General features: G+C 36.7%; 1 protein-coding gene across 1 annotated transcript in view; it reads left to right on the plus strand.

The window, feature by feature from the left end:
• The first annotated feature begins 2,707 nt into the window (after positions 1-2,707).
• LOC107863279 (tripeptidyl-peptidase 2) overlaps positions 2,708-16,578 on the plus strand; it is a 37,179-nt gene continuing 23,308 nt past the window's right edge. Inside the window, exons 1-9 of the mRNA XM_016709138.2 lie at positions 2,708-3,201; positions 3,311-3,389; positions 4,085-4,158; positions 4,923-5,032; positions 5,148-5,228; positions 6,587-6,673; positions 6,765-6,907; positions 14,887-15,037; positions 15,155-15,277. Coding sequence (XP_016564624.2) covers positions 2,901-3,201; positions 3,311-3,389; positions 4,085-4,158; positions 4,923-5,032; positions 5,148-5,228; positions 6,587-6,673; positions 6,765-6,907; positions 14,887-15,037; positions 15,155-15,277 — 1,149 coding nt within the window. The 5' untranslated portion in view covers positions 2,708-2,900. The remainder of the gene's footprint in view (positions 3,202-3,310; positions 3,390-4,084; positions 4,159-4,922; positions 5,033-5,147; positions 5,229-6,586; positions 6,674-6,764; positions 6,908-14,886; positions 15,038-15,154; positions 15,278-16,578) is intronic.

The raw sequence follows: 16,578 nt of genomic DNA on the forward strand, positions 1-16,578 counted from the left end.
TTTAATCTCTCATTCTAAGTGCTGCTTGTCTTAGTGATAACCCCAGTGGACATGGATTATTAAGCATTTTCTCCTTGCCAAAAATTATCTTGAACCAGCTTTTCGATATGTCAAAAAGGGGAAGAAGTGAGTTGCGCAATGATTATAATTTAATACCAAACCTGTTTCATTCAAGTGTTGTTTCTTGCTTAAGTGTTTAGGAAATATGGTAGATGCACAGAGACAGTATTTTGTCATCATCAAAAAGAAAAATTTGTTAGATCAATGAAGTTTTGATGATTGCCTAATAAATGAAGCATTGCCTAATAAATGAAGCATGTTACTCAAGTTAGTCCATAGACGATTCACTGATAGACAGAATTAAGGACATTGGAACATGAAGACAAAGTTTTTTGAATTCAGAAATAAGCTGCATAGTTTTAATAAAACTCAAGATAAACATCACGTATGTTAAAGTAGAGTTTGAGTTTGATTCCTACACATGAAGATAAGAGATATTGAGTTGAAAAAAGAGTTCTACCTTAACAAAGAGATCAACTTCAAGAATCTACTTCATAACAAACACCGAAGAATAAAAAGTTTCACTTGAGATTTGAAGTCACATCTGATGAAGGAATCTTTGGAGAGTCATATTTAAATAGAAGGAGTGAATTGTACAGTTACTTACACACTTACAAAGAAAAAGGCAATTGACAAATTGACTTGGAAGTTTCATAGCTTGAAGAGTATGTAGTTGAACTTGGTGCTATTTTTTAGAAAGTAAGGTGTCTTAGTTTTTATGTATTAGGTTTGGTTCTTGAGTTGTAATGTTTATATAGTTCTAATCTCAGTGAAGTATAAATTGAGTTAGGATCACTATATTCAAGTTTGGGAACTCGAAGACTTGAGAACACATTCCTTGGGAGGTTTGTGTGTCTCGTAGAAGTAAGAATTAGAGTTTATAATTCCTAGATTACATAAGTTTTGTAATTTGCTGTTTTATGAGGCCTAAAGTTATTTAGTGAAGTTTGGGGTAAAATCTTGTAGAGGTACAAGTCGCGATTTTTTTACCTTTTTGAGCCGGGTGTTTTTCACGTGAAAAACATTGTCTTATTTACTAACTGTTTTAGCTTTGTTGAAACATATTAGGCAACCTATTTCATTGATAGGAAACTATTAAGCTAAAATAAGTAAATCAGCAGGTCTAGTACTATTAGTTTATGATATCTGATATTCTGTGTTGCCCATATAAGAGCTTTATTTGACGTAATTGGCCTTATCAGTGCATTTAAATGTCTTTATTCTAGATAAGATGTCCGCGCGAGAGCTTATTTTGCTAATATAGGCCTTATTCAAGCATTGGTTGCCTTTATCATGATAAAATATCTGAGATAGGGGTTGATATGATATTAATAATACTGTACATGCATATTTATTTTGATGGTACCTAATTGGAGTTGATGAATCATGAATTGTGGACATATTGAGTTGATTTCTAAGCTTATATATATATATATATATATTGGATATCATCATATTGTGTTGATTGTGAGCATTACATCCCCATTCCATATATATACATTCATGAGATACTGATACTACTGAGAAACACTGGTTTTGAAAAAAATGAGACACTTTTATGAAAAACCTCTGCGTGAACATGTGCCGAAAAAAGTGAGATTAGTTGAGATTGAGATTAAGATACAATATATGAGTTACGAACCCCCCACGGGTCTTGCTTGGGAGTTGCGAGCTCGGTGGATGTATATAGAAAGTCATGCGATGACGTTCACCATCCACATTACATTTGAATATGCATCTTTCACGATTTCCTTAGTTTCATTGACTTGTGTTAATTTTAGTTTATTCTTCATGTATGATTCTGTTGTATTCGTCTTTTTGATATTTCTATATATTAGAACGGTTAGTGAAGACGGTGTGAGCTATTGTTTGGGACTTTTTTGCTTACAAGTGACGTGCTCATAATATTTTTCTTATCTTATTTTACTTTGCTTAGTTGACCTATGATACCTACTGAACATAAGTGGGCGGTACTCACCCATACTGTGCCATTTCGGTGTAGATCCGAGTCCGAGTATCGTACAGGGTAACTGATTCTCGTGGATTGGAGCGGTGTTCGAGGTACTAGGTGCTGTAGGAATTTTCAGAGCCGACTCTGAACCTCCTTTTATTTTGCTTTATGTCCTTATTCGTTTTCTAAGACAAACATGTATTTTTTCAGATTCTGCTATGTACTAGATGCTCTTACACTTTGACACCAGATTTTAAACTTATGAGATTTGTTTCCGACTTCTGTTTTACTTGTGTTTCACACTAACTTAACTTCGTTCTAGAAGTCTTGCCCTAGTATATGTTATTGTCGATTTTGTTTTTTCTTTATTAGTTTAGATGATTGACTTATTTATAAAGACTGAACCGCGATAAGTATCATCACCCATTTTTGGATCGTGACACAATATGACTAGAATCCTCATGTTTTATTCAAAACGTGTCTAGCCTAATAATAAAAAATGATCCTAGCCGAAAAGAGAGAAGTTATCTTGCTTCACGTATTCAACATGGACGTAACAAATCATTTCGTCAGGAAAATTTTCTATTTATAGAATATAATATTATGCATTCTACTATATGAATTATCATTATTTCCAAATGAGATATTTTTTTAGCTACTTTGTGGAGCAAGTGCCCAAATGGGCGATTGTCATGCAGGGATAGATAGGGTAATTTGACATGGAGGGAAACAGACAGTGCGCCCATCCAAACAAACCCAAAGACACAAGTCCTCAAATATCCGGCAGGTGGCAAGTTCCCTCTCTTGCCACGCCACTGCCGGAATCCACCATTTTCTCACCTCAATTTACTAAAACACCCCCAGACACATTTACGGAAACACCCCTACAATGCAAAATCCCATATTATTTAAATCACTTTCACTTTTCTCAACGCCTCAATCACATTTGCACTCATTGTTTTCTCCTTTTCTGTCGATCAAAAGGTGCAGCAGCACGAGGAGAATAGCTAGGGCGATGCCTTGTACTTCGCTAGTAAAATCCAGCGACGGCAACGGAGCTGTGCGGAGTTTCAAATTGCAGGAGGCAACTTTCCTTGCTGCTCAAATGCCGAAGAAAGAGATTGCCGCTGATCGATTCATCGAAGCGCATCCTGAATACGATGGCCGCGGCGTCATCATTGCCATTTTCGGTTATTTTCTCTAAACATTTTTCCGTTTTTCCTTGAACCAATAATTATTTTGTGAGTTCATATTTGTGTGTGTGCATGCTGTTGTTGCTTATGAGATTAAGTGTTTCAGATTCTGGAGTTGATCCTGCTGCGGCTGGATTACGAGTTACTTCTGATGGAAAGCCGAAGGTCATTGATGTCCTAGATTGGTGAGGCTTCAGAAACTGAAGTTTACTTTTATTTCAAGTGGATTAGGATACGATGCTAAACTTTTTATTTACAAAAAAAAAAAAACTCTCTCAGTCCCAATTTATGTGGGCAGTTGGAATTTCAAGAGTCAATTAAGTTTTTGTTTGACCAAAACTTCTTAAATGTCTTTTAGATATTTTAAGTTATTAATTATTGTGATTTATAGTATTTGTTACGTAGTTTTTAAATGTATATAAGTTTTATTTCAAAATACTTGTCACAATTTTCTTTTTTAGTGTTCAATGTATGAACTTTGATCAACATTTTATGATGTATTGATTTATCATATTGATATGAGAAAAATTGTAATTTGTAGTAGTTTCGGTATAGTTTTTGAATATCTAAAGTTGAATTTTAGAATATCAAATTAATCAAATCTTAATATAGCTTTGAATATTAGTCAAATTGACTCTCCAAAAGTAAAACATGAAACTCTTGGAAACAGAGGGAGCACTAAACTTTTTAATTGTAATGAAATCTAAAGTTTAATTTTAAAATATTAAATTAATATAGTCTAATATAGCTTTGAAAATTAGTCAAACAGACTCTAAAAAGGCAAAACATGTCTACTATTTTGGAATTGAGGGAGTACCAAACTTTTTAGTTACCAAAAATACTAACTTTCATGCACCTGTAATGGTTATCTTACTTGCAGTACTGGGAGCGGAGATGTTGATACTTCCACAGTTGTAAAGGCTGATGAGGATGGTCGTATTCCTGGAGCTTCTGGTATGTCTATTGAATTTAGGAATAGCTCCGAAATTTGGCTTCCCATTGTATATAATCTTTAACTTGTTTCCTTAAGATATAGTTTCATCACGTTGATACATTTGTTTTTAATTAAAAAAATTATATTTATTATAGACTAATTCAATCTTATGTCATTTGATAACTTGTGGAATAATTGAAACACCCCGTCAGTCAAAATCTTTCTATCACCATGTCACTAGGATTTAGGCTCTAATTCTCTGATGATTTGACCAGAGAGTCCAAAATGACACGTTTTCAACGTGGAGATACTGAATAATTACTGAATGGTGCAATATTGCTGATCTTCAATATTATAAGAATTCCAGAATGAGTTGTATCTTCCATTGCTGTTTACATTGATTATTGCTGTAGATCTTTATCATTTCTGAGCTTGTAAAAGGAAAGAAGGAACTTTATCACTGATTCATTTCTGATTATGTCTAGATTTAATCAAATTTCTGAAATGCCTTCAACTCTTTTTATTGGTAATGTGATTGAGACATCTCGAGTGTATGCAGTTGAAAAGGAAATAATCTATTCTCACGCATCCTTCTATAAATGGCTTTTGTAATTGCATTGCTCCTACATTTTCAGAAAAGCTACAAGAAGGGCCCATTATGTTTTCATTTCTCCTGCACTCCCTTGCTAGCTTTGTTTAAAGTACCTAAAGGTGCTATGAGTCCACATACTCGTGCTTCATTTGTATGCAGCATTAATGGCGTTTTATGTATTATTTGTTGTAGGAGCTTCTCTTGTCATTAATTCTTCATGGAAGAATCCATCTGGTGAGTGGCATGTTGGCTGCAAGTTGGTGTATGAACTCTTTACTGATACACTAACCTCTCGAGTAAAGGTGAATCTGGTTCCATTCTCTTGATATTCTGGGTTCTTGCTTTCTCAGAGTTGATCTTGATTTCGTTCTTGTAGGATCTTAAAGTATTTCTTTCTATGAACTCTTCTTATTGCAGAAAGAACGAAAAAGAAGGTGGGATGAGAAAAATCAAGAAGCAATAGCAGAGGCTGTAAAGCAGCTTGATCAATTTGATAAGGTTCTCGACCATCCCTGTGATTATTTCCTTCAGTAACCTTATATTTTTATAAATTGCAAATGTAGAGGTCGTTAACTTGTTTGCTGTGAGCTTCTTCCGGTGTATGTCTGACAAGTTAAATAATGAAGAACTTGTAAATTCTTTAAAGAGTAATAACATTTAAGCAGCAGTAAAATAAGAGAAAAACAGTTTATTACATGGAAAGTAACCATTAGAACTTGATCCTGAGTATGTCAAATTTGGTAGCCTATTATAAACTCTTACCATGTCAGAGAGACCGGAAGGCTCTAGTATCTTGGTTACTTTTTAGGCAACCTGTATCCACCACATGTCTTGGTTGGCTCCGTTTTCGATAATCGAACATGTGGAGTGTCGAGTGTCAACTCATGATGTTGAAAAGAAATAGAGGTGGTTAGCCGCTTATCCGTTGTAACTTATGAAGTTAAAATCTCAAAGAACCCTTAAGAAAGAAAATAAACCATGTGACTTAGGTGCGTGGAAGAGATCATATATTTGGGCACCAAGTTTGTCATGAAAGCTGCAAAAACCATTGACATGAATTGCGCAAATGTTCAAAAAGAAACCAAGTTCCCCAAATCTCAAAAGCTACAGCTATGGTTTTAAATCTTAATTTGCACAGATTCCAGATTCAGCCTTGACGACAACCTAGCCTAATATTTTCTTTATTCTGCCTAGTCAAGGTCTAATGGGAAGTTGGTTATGTCATGCCGTCTTAACATAAAGCTTAGCTGGTCAAACAAGAGCAATTCGACTAACGTGAGAACTGATTAGATTGCTCAGTGACACTGATAAGATGAGGCTCTGATATGCAGTTGGATTACTTTGATAGAATTTCTGAATTATAATATGATAAAAGGGAAGCCCGGTGCACTAAAGATCCCGCTATGTGTGGGGTCCAGGGAAGGACCGAACCACAAGGGCCTGTTGTACGCCGCCTAAGGGAAGTATAATATGACAAATGTCAAGAAAAGGGTTTTGATTTAAAAATATTGTACTGGAAAAAGAATCAAAGATCTTGATTGCTTTAAATTTCGCCTGACATTCTACCTAGCGGTTTATTATGAGTACTTGCTCATTGTTTTTCATTTTGTTAAAGGTGAATGTGCTATTAATTGTATCTAATTCGAGTTGTCGTGCTCGTATGTTCGTAAGTACTCAACTGTACAAGTTAGTTAACATAGGTTTTAAAGTTCACAACTTTATCTAAAATGTTCTAACCCATTATCCATTGCTTTATATATGCAGGGGCATGCTCTCATTTTTTCAAGCTTGTTGTTTTAGTTATCTAGTTTTAATTTGATGTAACTTTGCTGAGCAAATATTTACTGATTCTGCAGAAGCACACCAAAGTCGAAGGCGTGCACTTGAAAAAGGTCCGTGAAGACCTGCAGAATAGAGTTGATCTCCTACGCAAGCAAGCTGATGTCAGTACCTTTTTGAACTAATTCATTTCCCAATTCCTTTACCAGAAAGTATATTTTCTGTTTCCATTGCTAAATCTGATATCGGTCATAGAGCTATGATGACAAGGGACCTGTTATTGATGCTGTTGTATGGCATGATGGGGAACTTTGGAGAGCTGCTTTGGACACACGGAGTCTTGAGGATGAATCAGGATGTGGAAAGCTTGCTGATTTTGTTCCTTTAACTAATTACAGGTATGACATGACTGCTAGAAACAGTAGTAATTTCTGTATCTGAATAACAAGTATAGTTTATTCCCCAAGTCTTTTATCAGAAAGTAATTTCGGCCTTGTCAAAATCGCCAAGGAACTCTGTGGATTTCAAAAAGAAATATATTGATGAATATTGGTTTAAACAAACTTCAAAGGATTGATACCTTATCAATAAAAAAGAGGGACTTTAAGGAGGGATGGAATCAGTGTTCAGAGATGCGACCGCATCATCGCATTATGCGCTGATGCGATGCGATGCGGGCTCCCAGCGAGTTGCATCTTTGATGCAGTGCAATTTGAGAATTACGGGTGCATCAAGCCCTGTTGCGTGATGCGATGCGATGGGTGGTGCGATGCGATCGCATTATGGATTTTTTTATTTTTGTGCAATATTTAAATTAAAAAGAGTTGGAAGTGATTTTTTTTTATGGGCAATTTTTAAATTATAAAAAAGGTTCAGAAGTTTAAGAAAAGACCGATTAAAAATTTTAGGGTTTTTTCTTGACTTGCGTTCTCTTCTCCATTGAAGCTGCGTTGCAACAACTCTTTCTCCATTGAAGTTGCGACCAAGTGGAGTTGATGAGCGTCGTTATGGTTTAAGGGGTAGTACTTCAAGCTCATACGATAAGGGCAAAGAAGTTGCTACTTCAACAAGAGATGAGGAAGATGAGGAAGTTGAAGATGATTAGCATTATGTTGATACTCAAGGAATAGAAGAATTGGATAATCCTAATGAGCTAGAAGTGCTTTAGATTGAACCATTATTAATTTAGATTTGATTTTTTTTTTTTGGATTTATTTTGCTTTGTTGAACTAATTTGTTGGTGTTTTATTAGAACTTTTGCTTAAATATATTGTCTTTATTGTTGATTATATATTTTTTGTGGTCTTTTCAGTTGTAACTTACTATTTGAATTCTCTATAGATATTTTTTTTATTAAATTGCGCTTCACTTCAATGATGCGGTCACATCGCATCACACATCACATAATGCGTGATGCAGAGCCTTGTCGCTTTTTTGCACATCACGCTTCCCTGAACACTGGATGGAATGGTCTAATAGTGTAGCTAGGATTTTATATGGTAACAATGTTGTTGATAGAACCATGCCTTAGGAAAAAAATATGAAAAGGGTGCTTGTGAGCTTATTTGTTTTTGTTGTTTGAAGGGGAAAAATGAAGCAATAAGTTTGAGGTTGCATGTTTTATCTTATTTTTCTCGGGAATGGAGAAGAGTTATCAAAAGATTATATAACTGATAAAAGGGCAAAAGGCTATTATCCATATATGCTGTACTAATTATCAATGGATTCCTTCGGTTAATAAACTCTTGTATTTAGTAAGATTCCTTGGAACCAACTTCGTTTTATGTCCTAAATTAATATTTTTAACAAGCAAGACTTACCATCGGGTCTTTTCTCTCTCCTACTTTCTAGGAGTGAGGGAGTCTACTTTTCCGGCAACTCCCACAAGAAACTGAACCTTTCTTTGAAAGCCAATAATAATCACCCACTGTGATCTATTGCACACACCTCAGTCCTTAGGATGGAGGAAAACAAAATTTACTTCAATGCAGGTTTCAAGTCCTTTGATATCACCTGATGGAATATGGGCAAGTCAGAGTGGTTCGAATGGGTCGAAAAGAGTCGTAAGATGATGCGAAGATCAGTTATGAGCAAGAAGGCTATGGAATGGATCTGCTTCCGTCTGAAAGAGGTGTCAAAGGAACAAACAAAGGAGATTAGGAGATGGAAATTTTCAGAGCGAGGTGCAGAGTAATGAATATGGGAAATTTATAAGCATAATAACTTTAAATAGTGGGGGAAAGTCAGGTCTAATCATCCCAGAACTTGCATTAAACGCAGGGTGGTTGGACATTGCATTTAATATCGAAAGGTTTATTAAATGCCAGAGAAGGGTGGAAGAAACATCTCTCTAGGGTGGTGGAGGTGGAATACCCTAATCAGAGGCTGTGCAAAAGAGTAGATGGGGATCAGGAATTTAAGAAGGGAATAGCAGTAAAGAAAATATACAGATAATAGAGCCAATGAATATCCAGGAGGAAGAACTCCATAAGAGATGCCTCATAGGACATTACAGTGAAGAGGAGGAGAAACCTACTCTTGCAGATATTAAAAAGTGGTCCTCAACAAATTGGAAAAAAGTCTTTGGAGTTAACATATATGAGTTGAGCAATGGACTATTCCTGTTTGAGTTCCCCAATAGAGACATGGCGGAACTAACCATCGTGGCGGAACTAACCATCCAAGGGCATTGGAAGTGGAAAGACAACAAATTTCCACTTGATTGGTGGAGCCCTACTATAGAATGCATCCCCAGTCTAGTCCCATGAGAGAAACATGGATTAGAGCAGTAGGAATTCCCCATCATCTGTGGTCTAAGAAGATTTTTCAAGAAATCGGGGAATTATGTGGAGGATGGATCGCGACAGAAGAAGAAACGAAACTTAAAAATCACATGAAGTGGGCGAGAATCTTGGTGAAGAATGATGGAAGAAGCCTGCTGATGGAGGTGACTATTTCATGTGGCGAGATCAAATACTACTTTCCAATGTGGGCGGAGTGCAAACCAAGGTTCGAACTGATACCGGAAAACATTATTGATGTCGCCAGAGAAGATGAAACTTTTTATCCCGCAAAAGGTTTTACCCAGCAGTCGAGCGCAGAGAATATCTGCAACAAAGTACCAAAATCCCACCAATTTAGGGATTTTGGTACGAGAAAACACGTGAGTTCTGATAAAAGTTGGGAAGCCTATTTGGACTGAAACACGTGAGAGGCACATGATTTTAAATGAGAAAGTCGAATTGGGCCTTGCACAAATGAGAAAACAAACCCTACTCGAGTCATTTTTAATGACTTTCAAGGAGTAAAGTCCAGCTATCCAGAGGCCTAAAAAGAGTAGTCCTTTGCTAGCGACTTAGCAGCTCTGCATGCGATTATACCAGAGGCAACAGAGGGTAATACTTACCTGAAGGTTGTGATGTCATCTGAGGATGTAAATGGGGATGTGAAGATAACTGCAGGATAGGGGCACACTTGTGTTAACTGGAAAAAGGATTACAGAAGTGCAGAAACGGGGAGAAGGGATTAGTACTGCAAATCCCAAATACAGATATTGTTAACTGGGAAGTGGAGGAAGCTGAGCCGATTTTGATGTAACAATATCAAAATTCCACCTGGGTGCAACAAAATTTGATTAAATTGGGGAAAATTTTTGGAATTGATTTTCATGGACATGAAGAGGCAACAAAATTACTTCTCTAGATAGACAATTGCAGGCAAGTTAGGAGAACGGAGCAACAGGGTTCTATAATAAAAAAGAACAAAATTAAGGGTGCACAAGAACTAAAAAGTTTTGTTTCTTTCAATGTAAAGTTCAAAAGTTTCGTGAGTAGGAATAAGGGGAAAAACAAAAATTTAAATACATGATGAAGTAGAAACTTGTGTCATGGAATGTTAAGGGATTGAATAATATGGAGAAGATGATAGTCAATAGTTTAGTTTATGGGTGGAAGGCAGACATTATTTGTCTTCAAGAAACAAAACTTGAGGGGAATATTACAACAATGGCAAATTAAGTTTGGGGAGGCACATGGATCAAACGTGCTTTTCTGGAAGCTAGTGGAACAAGAGGATGGATTATGATAATGTGGGATGAGAGGGCATGGAAGGGGGAGGTCCTGGAAATAGAAACTTACTCTATTACCTGCAAGTTTGAGTCCCAAACTCAGAACTTCACTTGTTACATAACAAGAGTGTATGCTCCAAATTGTTACAAGGAGGGGAGGTTAGTGTGGGAAGAATTGGGTTTTATGAGGGGTCTGATGTAAGGGCCTTGGGCATTGTGTGGAGATTTTAATGTTGCCAGTTACATTACTGAAAAGAAAAATTGTAACAGAAGAACAAGGGGCATAAGGGAGTTTTCTGATTTCATAGAGGACATGAAATTGATTGATTTGCAAATAGAAGATGCTACATACACTTGGTTTAAAGGAGATCAACATGGAGCAGCTTCTAGGATTGGAATTCTGGTCTCAAAAGAATGGGATGATAGTTTTAATAAATTGAAACAGATTCCCCTTCAACGACTGAGTTTTGACCATATCCCAATAGCTTTGATTGGTGGTTGCTGGGAGAAAAATGAAAGTTATTTTAAGATTGAAAACTGGTGGCTACAAACAGAGGGCTTTGTTGATAGTCAGAGAGTGGTGGGCTTTTCTTAGCTTCGCAGGAAGACCTGATTATGTGTTGGCGTGCAAACTTAAAGCATTGAAACACAAACTCAAGGAACAGAGAAAAGAAGAAAGCGGGAACCTGGGTTTGCAGAGAAAAAAATTATTAGACCAGATGGCAGAATTAGACAGTGAAAGGGAAAACAGAGTGCTCAAAGAGGAAGAAACAACAAAAAAGCTGCAGTATTATTAGAATATGAGGAGCTGATCAAGGAGGAAATATCTTGGAGACAGAGATCAAGAGTTCTATGGCTTAAGGAGGGAGACAAGAACACCAAGTTCTTCCACAAAAGGTACAACAATATTGATCAACTGATGATACAAGAAGAAGTTTCTCAAGAGCCAAACAGAATTGAAGGGGAAATAATTTCATACTATGAGAAGCTGTGTACAGAATCCATCCAATGGAGACCTACTTATCAGAATGCTCAGTGTCCAGTTATAACTGAAGAGAGGAGAAAATGGCCCTTCAAGGAAGATTTGAGGAGAATGAAGTACTAAATTGTCTTAAGTTATATGCAGTTGACAAGACTCACCAGATGGATACACAATAGGTCTTTCCATCAAGTGTTGGGATGTAGTGAAGCAGGACATAATGGACACATTTCGAAACTTCTATGATCAAGATGTGTTTGAGAAGAGCTTTAATGCTACTTTCATTGCACTCATTCCCAAAAAGAAAGGAGCAAAGGAGTTGAGGGACTGCAGGCCAATAAGTCTCATAGGTAGCATATACAAACTTTTATCTAAAGTACTCATAGAGAGACTGAAGGGTGTGATAGACAAATTGGTGGATTCACAACAAATGGCCTTTATAAAAGGGAGACCAATCATGGATGCAGTTTTGATTGCTAATGAATTGGTAGATTCCAGGACCAAACAGAAAAAACCGGGAATTCTTTGCAAGTTGGACATTGAAAAAGCATATGATCATGTTAACTAGAAGTATCTAATGAAGATTCTAGAGTTGATGGGATTTGGACAGAAATGGATGAACTGGATTTTGTATTGTATCTCAACAGTTAAATTTTAACAATGGGACTCCTGCAGTTTTTTTCAGAACTCAAAGAGGGCTCAGACAAAGGGATCCTCTATTACCTTTCATCACCTTTCCTGTTCTTAATCACTATGGAGGGTTTTTAAACAGTATGGTCAAGACAACCAACACTAGAGGATGGTTGAAAGGGTTTGATGTATCCATAGAGGGGATAGAAACCTTGGAGGTGACACTTTCAATGCAGACGATACACCGAATTTTTGTGGAGCTGATGAAGATCAACTGAGATACTTCAGGATGATCCTAGTCTTGTTTGAAGGGGTGTCTGGTCTACACATTAACTGGAGAAAAAGTTTTATGTATCCAATTAATAAAGTCAACAATATGATTGGGCTAACATCAATACTTGGAGGTGGAGTTGGGACTTTTCGAACAACTTACTTGGCATGCCTTTAGGAGCAAAATCCAAGTCTACTGAAATTTGGAATAATGTGATAGAAAAGTGTGAGAAGAAATTGGCCAGATGGAAAACACAATATCTATCTCTGGGAGTTAGACTAACACTCATCAACTCAGTTCTTAGTTCTTGATGCTATGCCAACATACATGATGTCATTATTTTCCATTTCGGCAGGGGTCATTAAAAGATTGGATAACATAAGGAGGAAATTCTTATGGCAAGGAAACAAAGAGAAGAAAGGCTCTCACCTGGTAAAGTGGGAAATTAGTAGCAACTAGGAAGAAAAATGGGGGAATGGGAATTAAGAATGTGAAGTATCAAAGCAAAGCACTCAGACTGAAATGGTTGTGGAAATACTCAAACGACGACCAGTCACTTTGGAAAAGAGTGATAGGCGCTAAATATGAGGCGGAAGACAGTTGGATGACCAAGGAAGTGACTACACCATACGGGTCAGCCTTTGGAGATCCATAAGAGCTCTATGGGAGGAAGTCAAACTTAACTCCAAGGTAAAAGGTAAAAGTGGGAATAAGACAACATTTTGGAAGGAAGAGTGGCATGATAAAGGGAACCTGGCATGACATATACAACTTAGTTTTCTTTCAACAAAGGACTATTGCGGAACTTTGGACAACACAGGGATGGAATTTCAACTTCGGGAGACAACCTAATGACTGGGAAGTAATGAGGGTGGTAGAATTTCTTAACACGGTTGGAAATTTTAAGGGTCTTCAGGCAGAGAAGGATGTGTTGCGGTGGAAAGGTGGCAGCAAAGGCATATTTAAAGTAGGCGCAGCCTACAGGTTGATGGATCAACCAAGTTTGCATAATCCTACCTGCCATGGAAACAAATCAAGAAATGCAGAATCTCCAATAAAGTTTCATGTTTTATGTGGCTGCTAGCTAAGGAAGCAACTCTGACTCAGGATAATGTAATGAAAAGGGGGATAACCTTATGTTCTAGGTGTTTCCTATGTAGGGAAACCTCAGAAATCGTAAATCATCTATTTCTACACTGCAAATATACTCAGCAACTATGGAGAATATTTTTGATCCTTAAAGGCATATATTGGACTATGCCGAGGAGAGTCACTGAAGCTCTAAAAAGCACGTCCATTCTAAAGACAGAGCTAGATGGAGAATTATCCCTCCTTCAATATGGTGGGCAATTTGGAAAGAAAGGAACTCTAGGTGTTTTGAGAGCATAGAGAATAGTGTGCATAAAGTTAAACTAAACTGCATCTTGTTGTTATGTTTTTGGTGTAATCAGTTATACTCAAATGACACTGTCACTATAATTGATGTTTTTAGACTCAAATAGATATAGAGCAGTGGTGTTGTGATATAATACAAAGTTATCAATTTCAAAAAAAAAAGAAAGGAGAAGAGTTGGGAGGTTATTACAATTTGATCAGAAACACTGGGAGGAGAAACTAATCAGTTAGAGAATTTGATGCACCCATGAAGTTCTCGTTTGCATAGAAAATTGGTGAATTTTTGCAGAGAACCATACAAGTATTTAGGTTCTCTATTTTTTTAAAATTATTTTTTTATTTTTTTTAATAAAATAAAGTTTGCTTACATTATCCAGAATTAACGGGTTAAGATGAAATATGGATCTAAGTTGCGTGGAGTCTTCACTTTTGATGTTGCATCCATGTCGATTCTCCAAAAATACACTATGTTTGGCGAATCCGACCCGCACTCGTTGACATTTTTGAAGAGTCCGAGCAACATAAATACGGATAGAACTGCAGGACAGCCTACCTTACTGTTCTGAGTGATTTTGAGTACTTGATATCCCAACTAGCAAATTGAAGGTGAATATGTACCCAAAGAATCAATAATGTGGAGGCCAGTGTGTGTTATCTGATTACTGTTGGAAGTTGGAACTAGTGTTTTGACACAATAGTACCGACCACCATGGACCGTAAAATCAATTTCTTTATACATTTCTGTGTTAATTAACTGCGTTCTTGCATCCTGCTTTATGGGAAGTATTTTCATGGTCTGCCAACATGATAAGGAAGTTGAGAGGTGTTACTCATCGAGGATCAAGCTGAAGGGAATAATGCTCAAAATTGTACAAATTATATGTTTTTATTACATGCTAAATGTCATTGGACTTCATCTTCACGCATTAATATTTGATTAAAAAAATGATTTTGTATGATGGCCTCTAATGGCGACATTAATGTCTACCTGCTTTTACTGTTTGGATTTTCATGGTTTAAGCTACTAACCTTGCAGGCTTGAACAAAAGCATGGAGTTTTTAGTAAACTGGATGCCTGTACATTTGTGCTAAATGTTTACAATGGAGGGAATATTTTAAGTATTGTGACAGATAGCTCAGCACATGCCACCCATGTTGCTGGTATTGCTGCCGCCTTCCACCCGGAGGTAGAATAGCCTTTCTATTGGCAACATTTCCATTACCCTAGTGCTTGTCTGGCAGTAGATTTAACTATCCCGATGCTATATGAAGATGGTTTTATGTTATGCATTGTCTTTGTGAAGGAGCCTTTGCTAAATGGAGTTGCACCTGGAGCACAAATTGTGTCCTGTAAAATTGGGGATTCACGGTTGGGTTCTATGGAAACAGGGACTGGTTTGACTAGGGCCTTGATTGCTGCTGTAGAGGTAGGCCTACTCACCAATATATCTTTTTTACTATTTGGTCATCATCTCTCCCATGCAAAATGCGCTTTCCCACTTTCTTGCTTCTCTTCTTCCTGCAATGGTAGTTCTTAAATTTCGGGTGATCCCTTCTTTAAATTCTCTGAGTGGGTTTTATGTTTTAATTGTAGATACTTTATCATTATCTGCTTCACCATTTAGCAAACTAATCCTATATTTGTTTTGGTGACTGAAAGTTTCCAACATTTTATGATTTCATCTATGGAATCTCTACACGACTCTTGCATGCTTCTCTTTTCTGGGTTTTGTTTTGTAGGTATTGATTCATAAGGTGTGCTTCTATGCAATGTTAGATTAAGTATTTGGGTCTTAACTTCTGTAGGATCTTCGAAAGTACCTGAAATAAAGGAGTTCACTTCTTAAGTAACGAGGAGTTGACTATTGCTCTCTATTTTACTTGGCCACTATTGTGCTCTAGTTTTATATGTCTTTGAGGTGTTTCTCCACATATTTCACTGAAAAACTTTGCCTAGATATGAAGAAACTTGTACTTTGGGTTCAGAATCATATAAAAAGATGTGCCAACTGTTTTTAATACTGTGTAGCTGCAAATTTATGGTTAGGTTGAAGTTGAGGATCATATGCCAGCAATATAGTTCTGTTGTGCGTATCTGACAGATTAATTGTCTGTGTCCTTATATTTGTTCTTCTATGTCTTGGAGGATGGCGTAAATCTTGGAACTTCCATACTCTAAATGATCGATAGGTGAATAATCTTTGTAAAGGATGTCTTGCATGCACAGTACCTTCTACAATCACAAAAACCTGGTTAGTCGTATTTCTTGGTTAGTGTGTTAACTACAGGAAGCAAAGTGAATCTTATTCCTTACCCTTCTGTTCTCTAATCTCTTAGTATAGGATAGGTGGTTAAAATAATATCTTCAGGAGCTAACAAGATGAATCAATGATTCAATATCAATTACATGTTCCAATTTACGTCCAAAAAAAAAAAAATCTGCAGTAAACATTTAGCTTTTATCTTCTGGATGGAGTTTGCTGTGTTGAAATGAAATTAGTTGCCTAAAGCATCTTTTGGGTGATTCACAGACTTGGCCAATATATTTAAATGAACGTATTTTATTGCCAAAAGATTCCTAGTATAGAAGACTTGTCAGAAAAAAAAAGCACCTATTATAGAAGAGGCATATACAAGTCTATTGGAAACAACATCTCTACCACTGAGGTAGAGGTTAGTGCATACACTTTACCCTCCCAAATCCTACTCAGTGGGACTACACTTGGTA

The sequence above is a fragment of the Capsicum annuum genome, chromosome 3 (assembly GCF_002878395.1).
Source record: "Capsicum annuum cultivar UCD-10X-F1 chromosome 3, UCD10Xv1.1, whole genome shotgun sequence".
Classification (NCBI taxonomy): domain Eukaryota; kingdom Viridiplantae; phylum Streptophyta; class Magnoliopsida; order Solanales; family Solanaceae; genus Capsicum; species Capsicum annuum.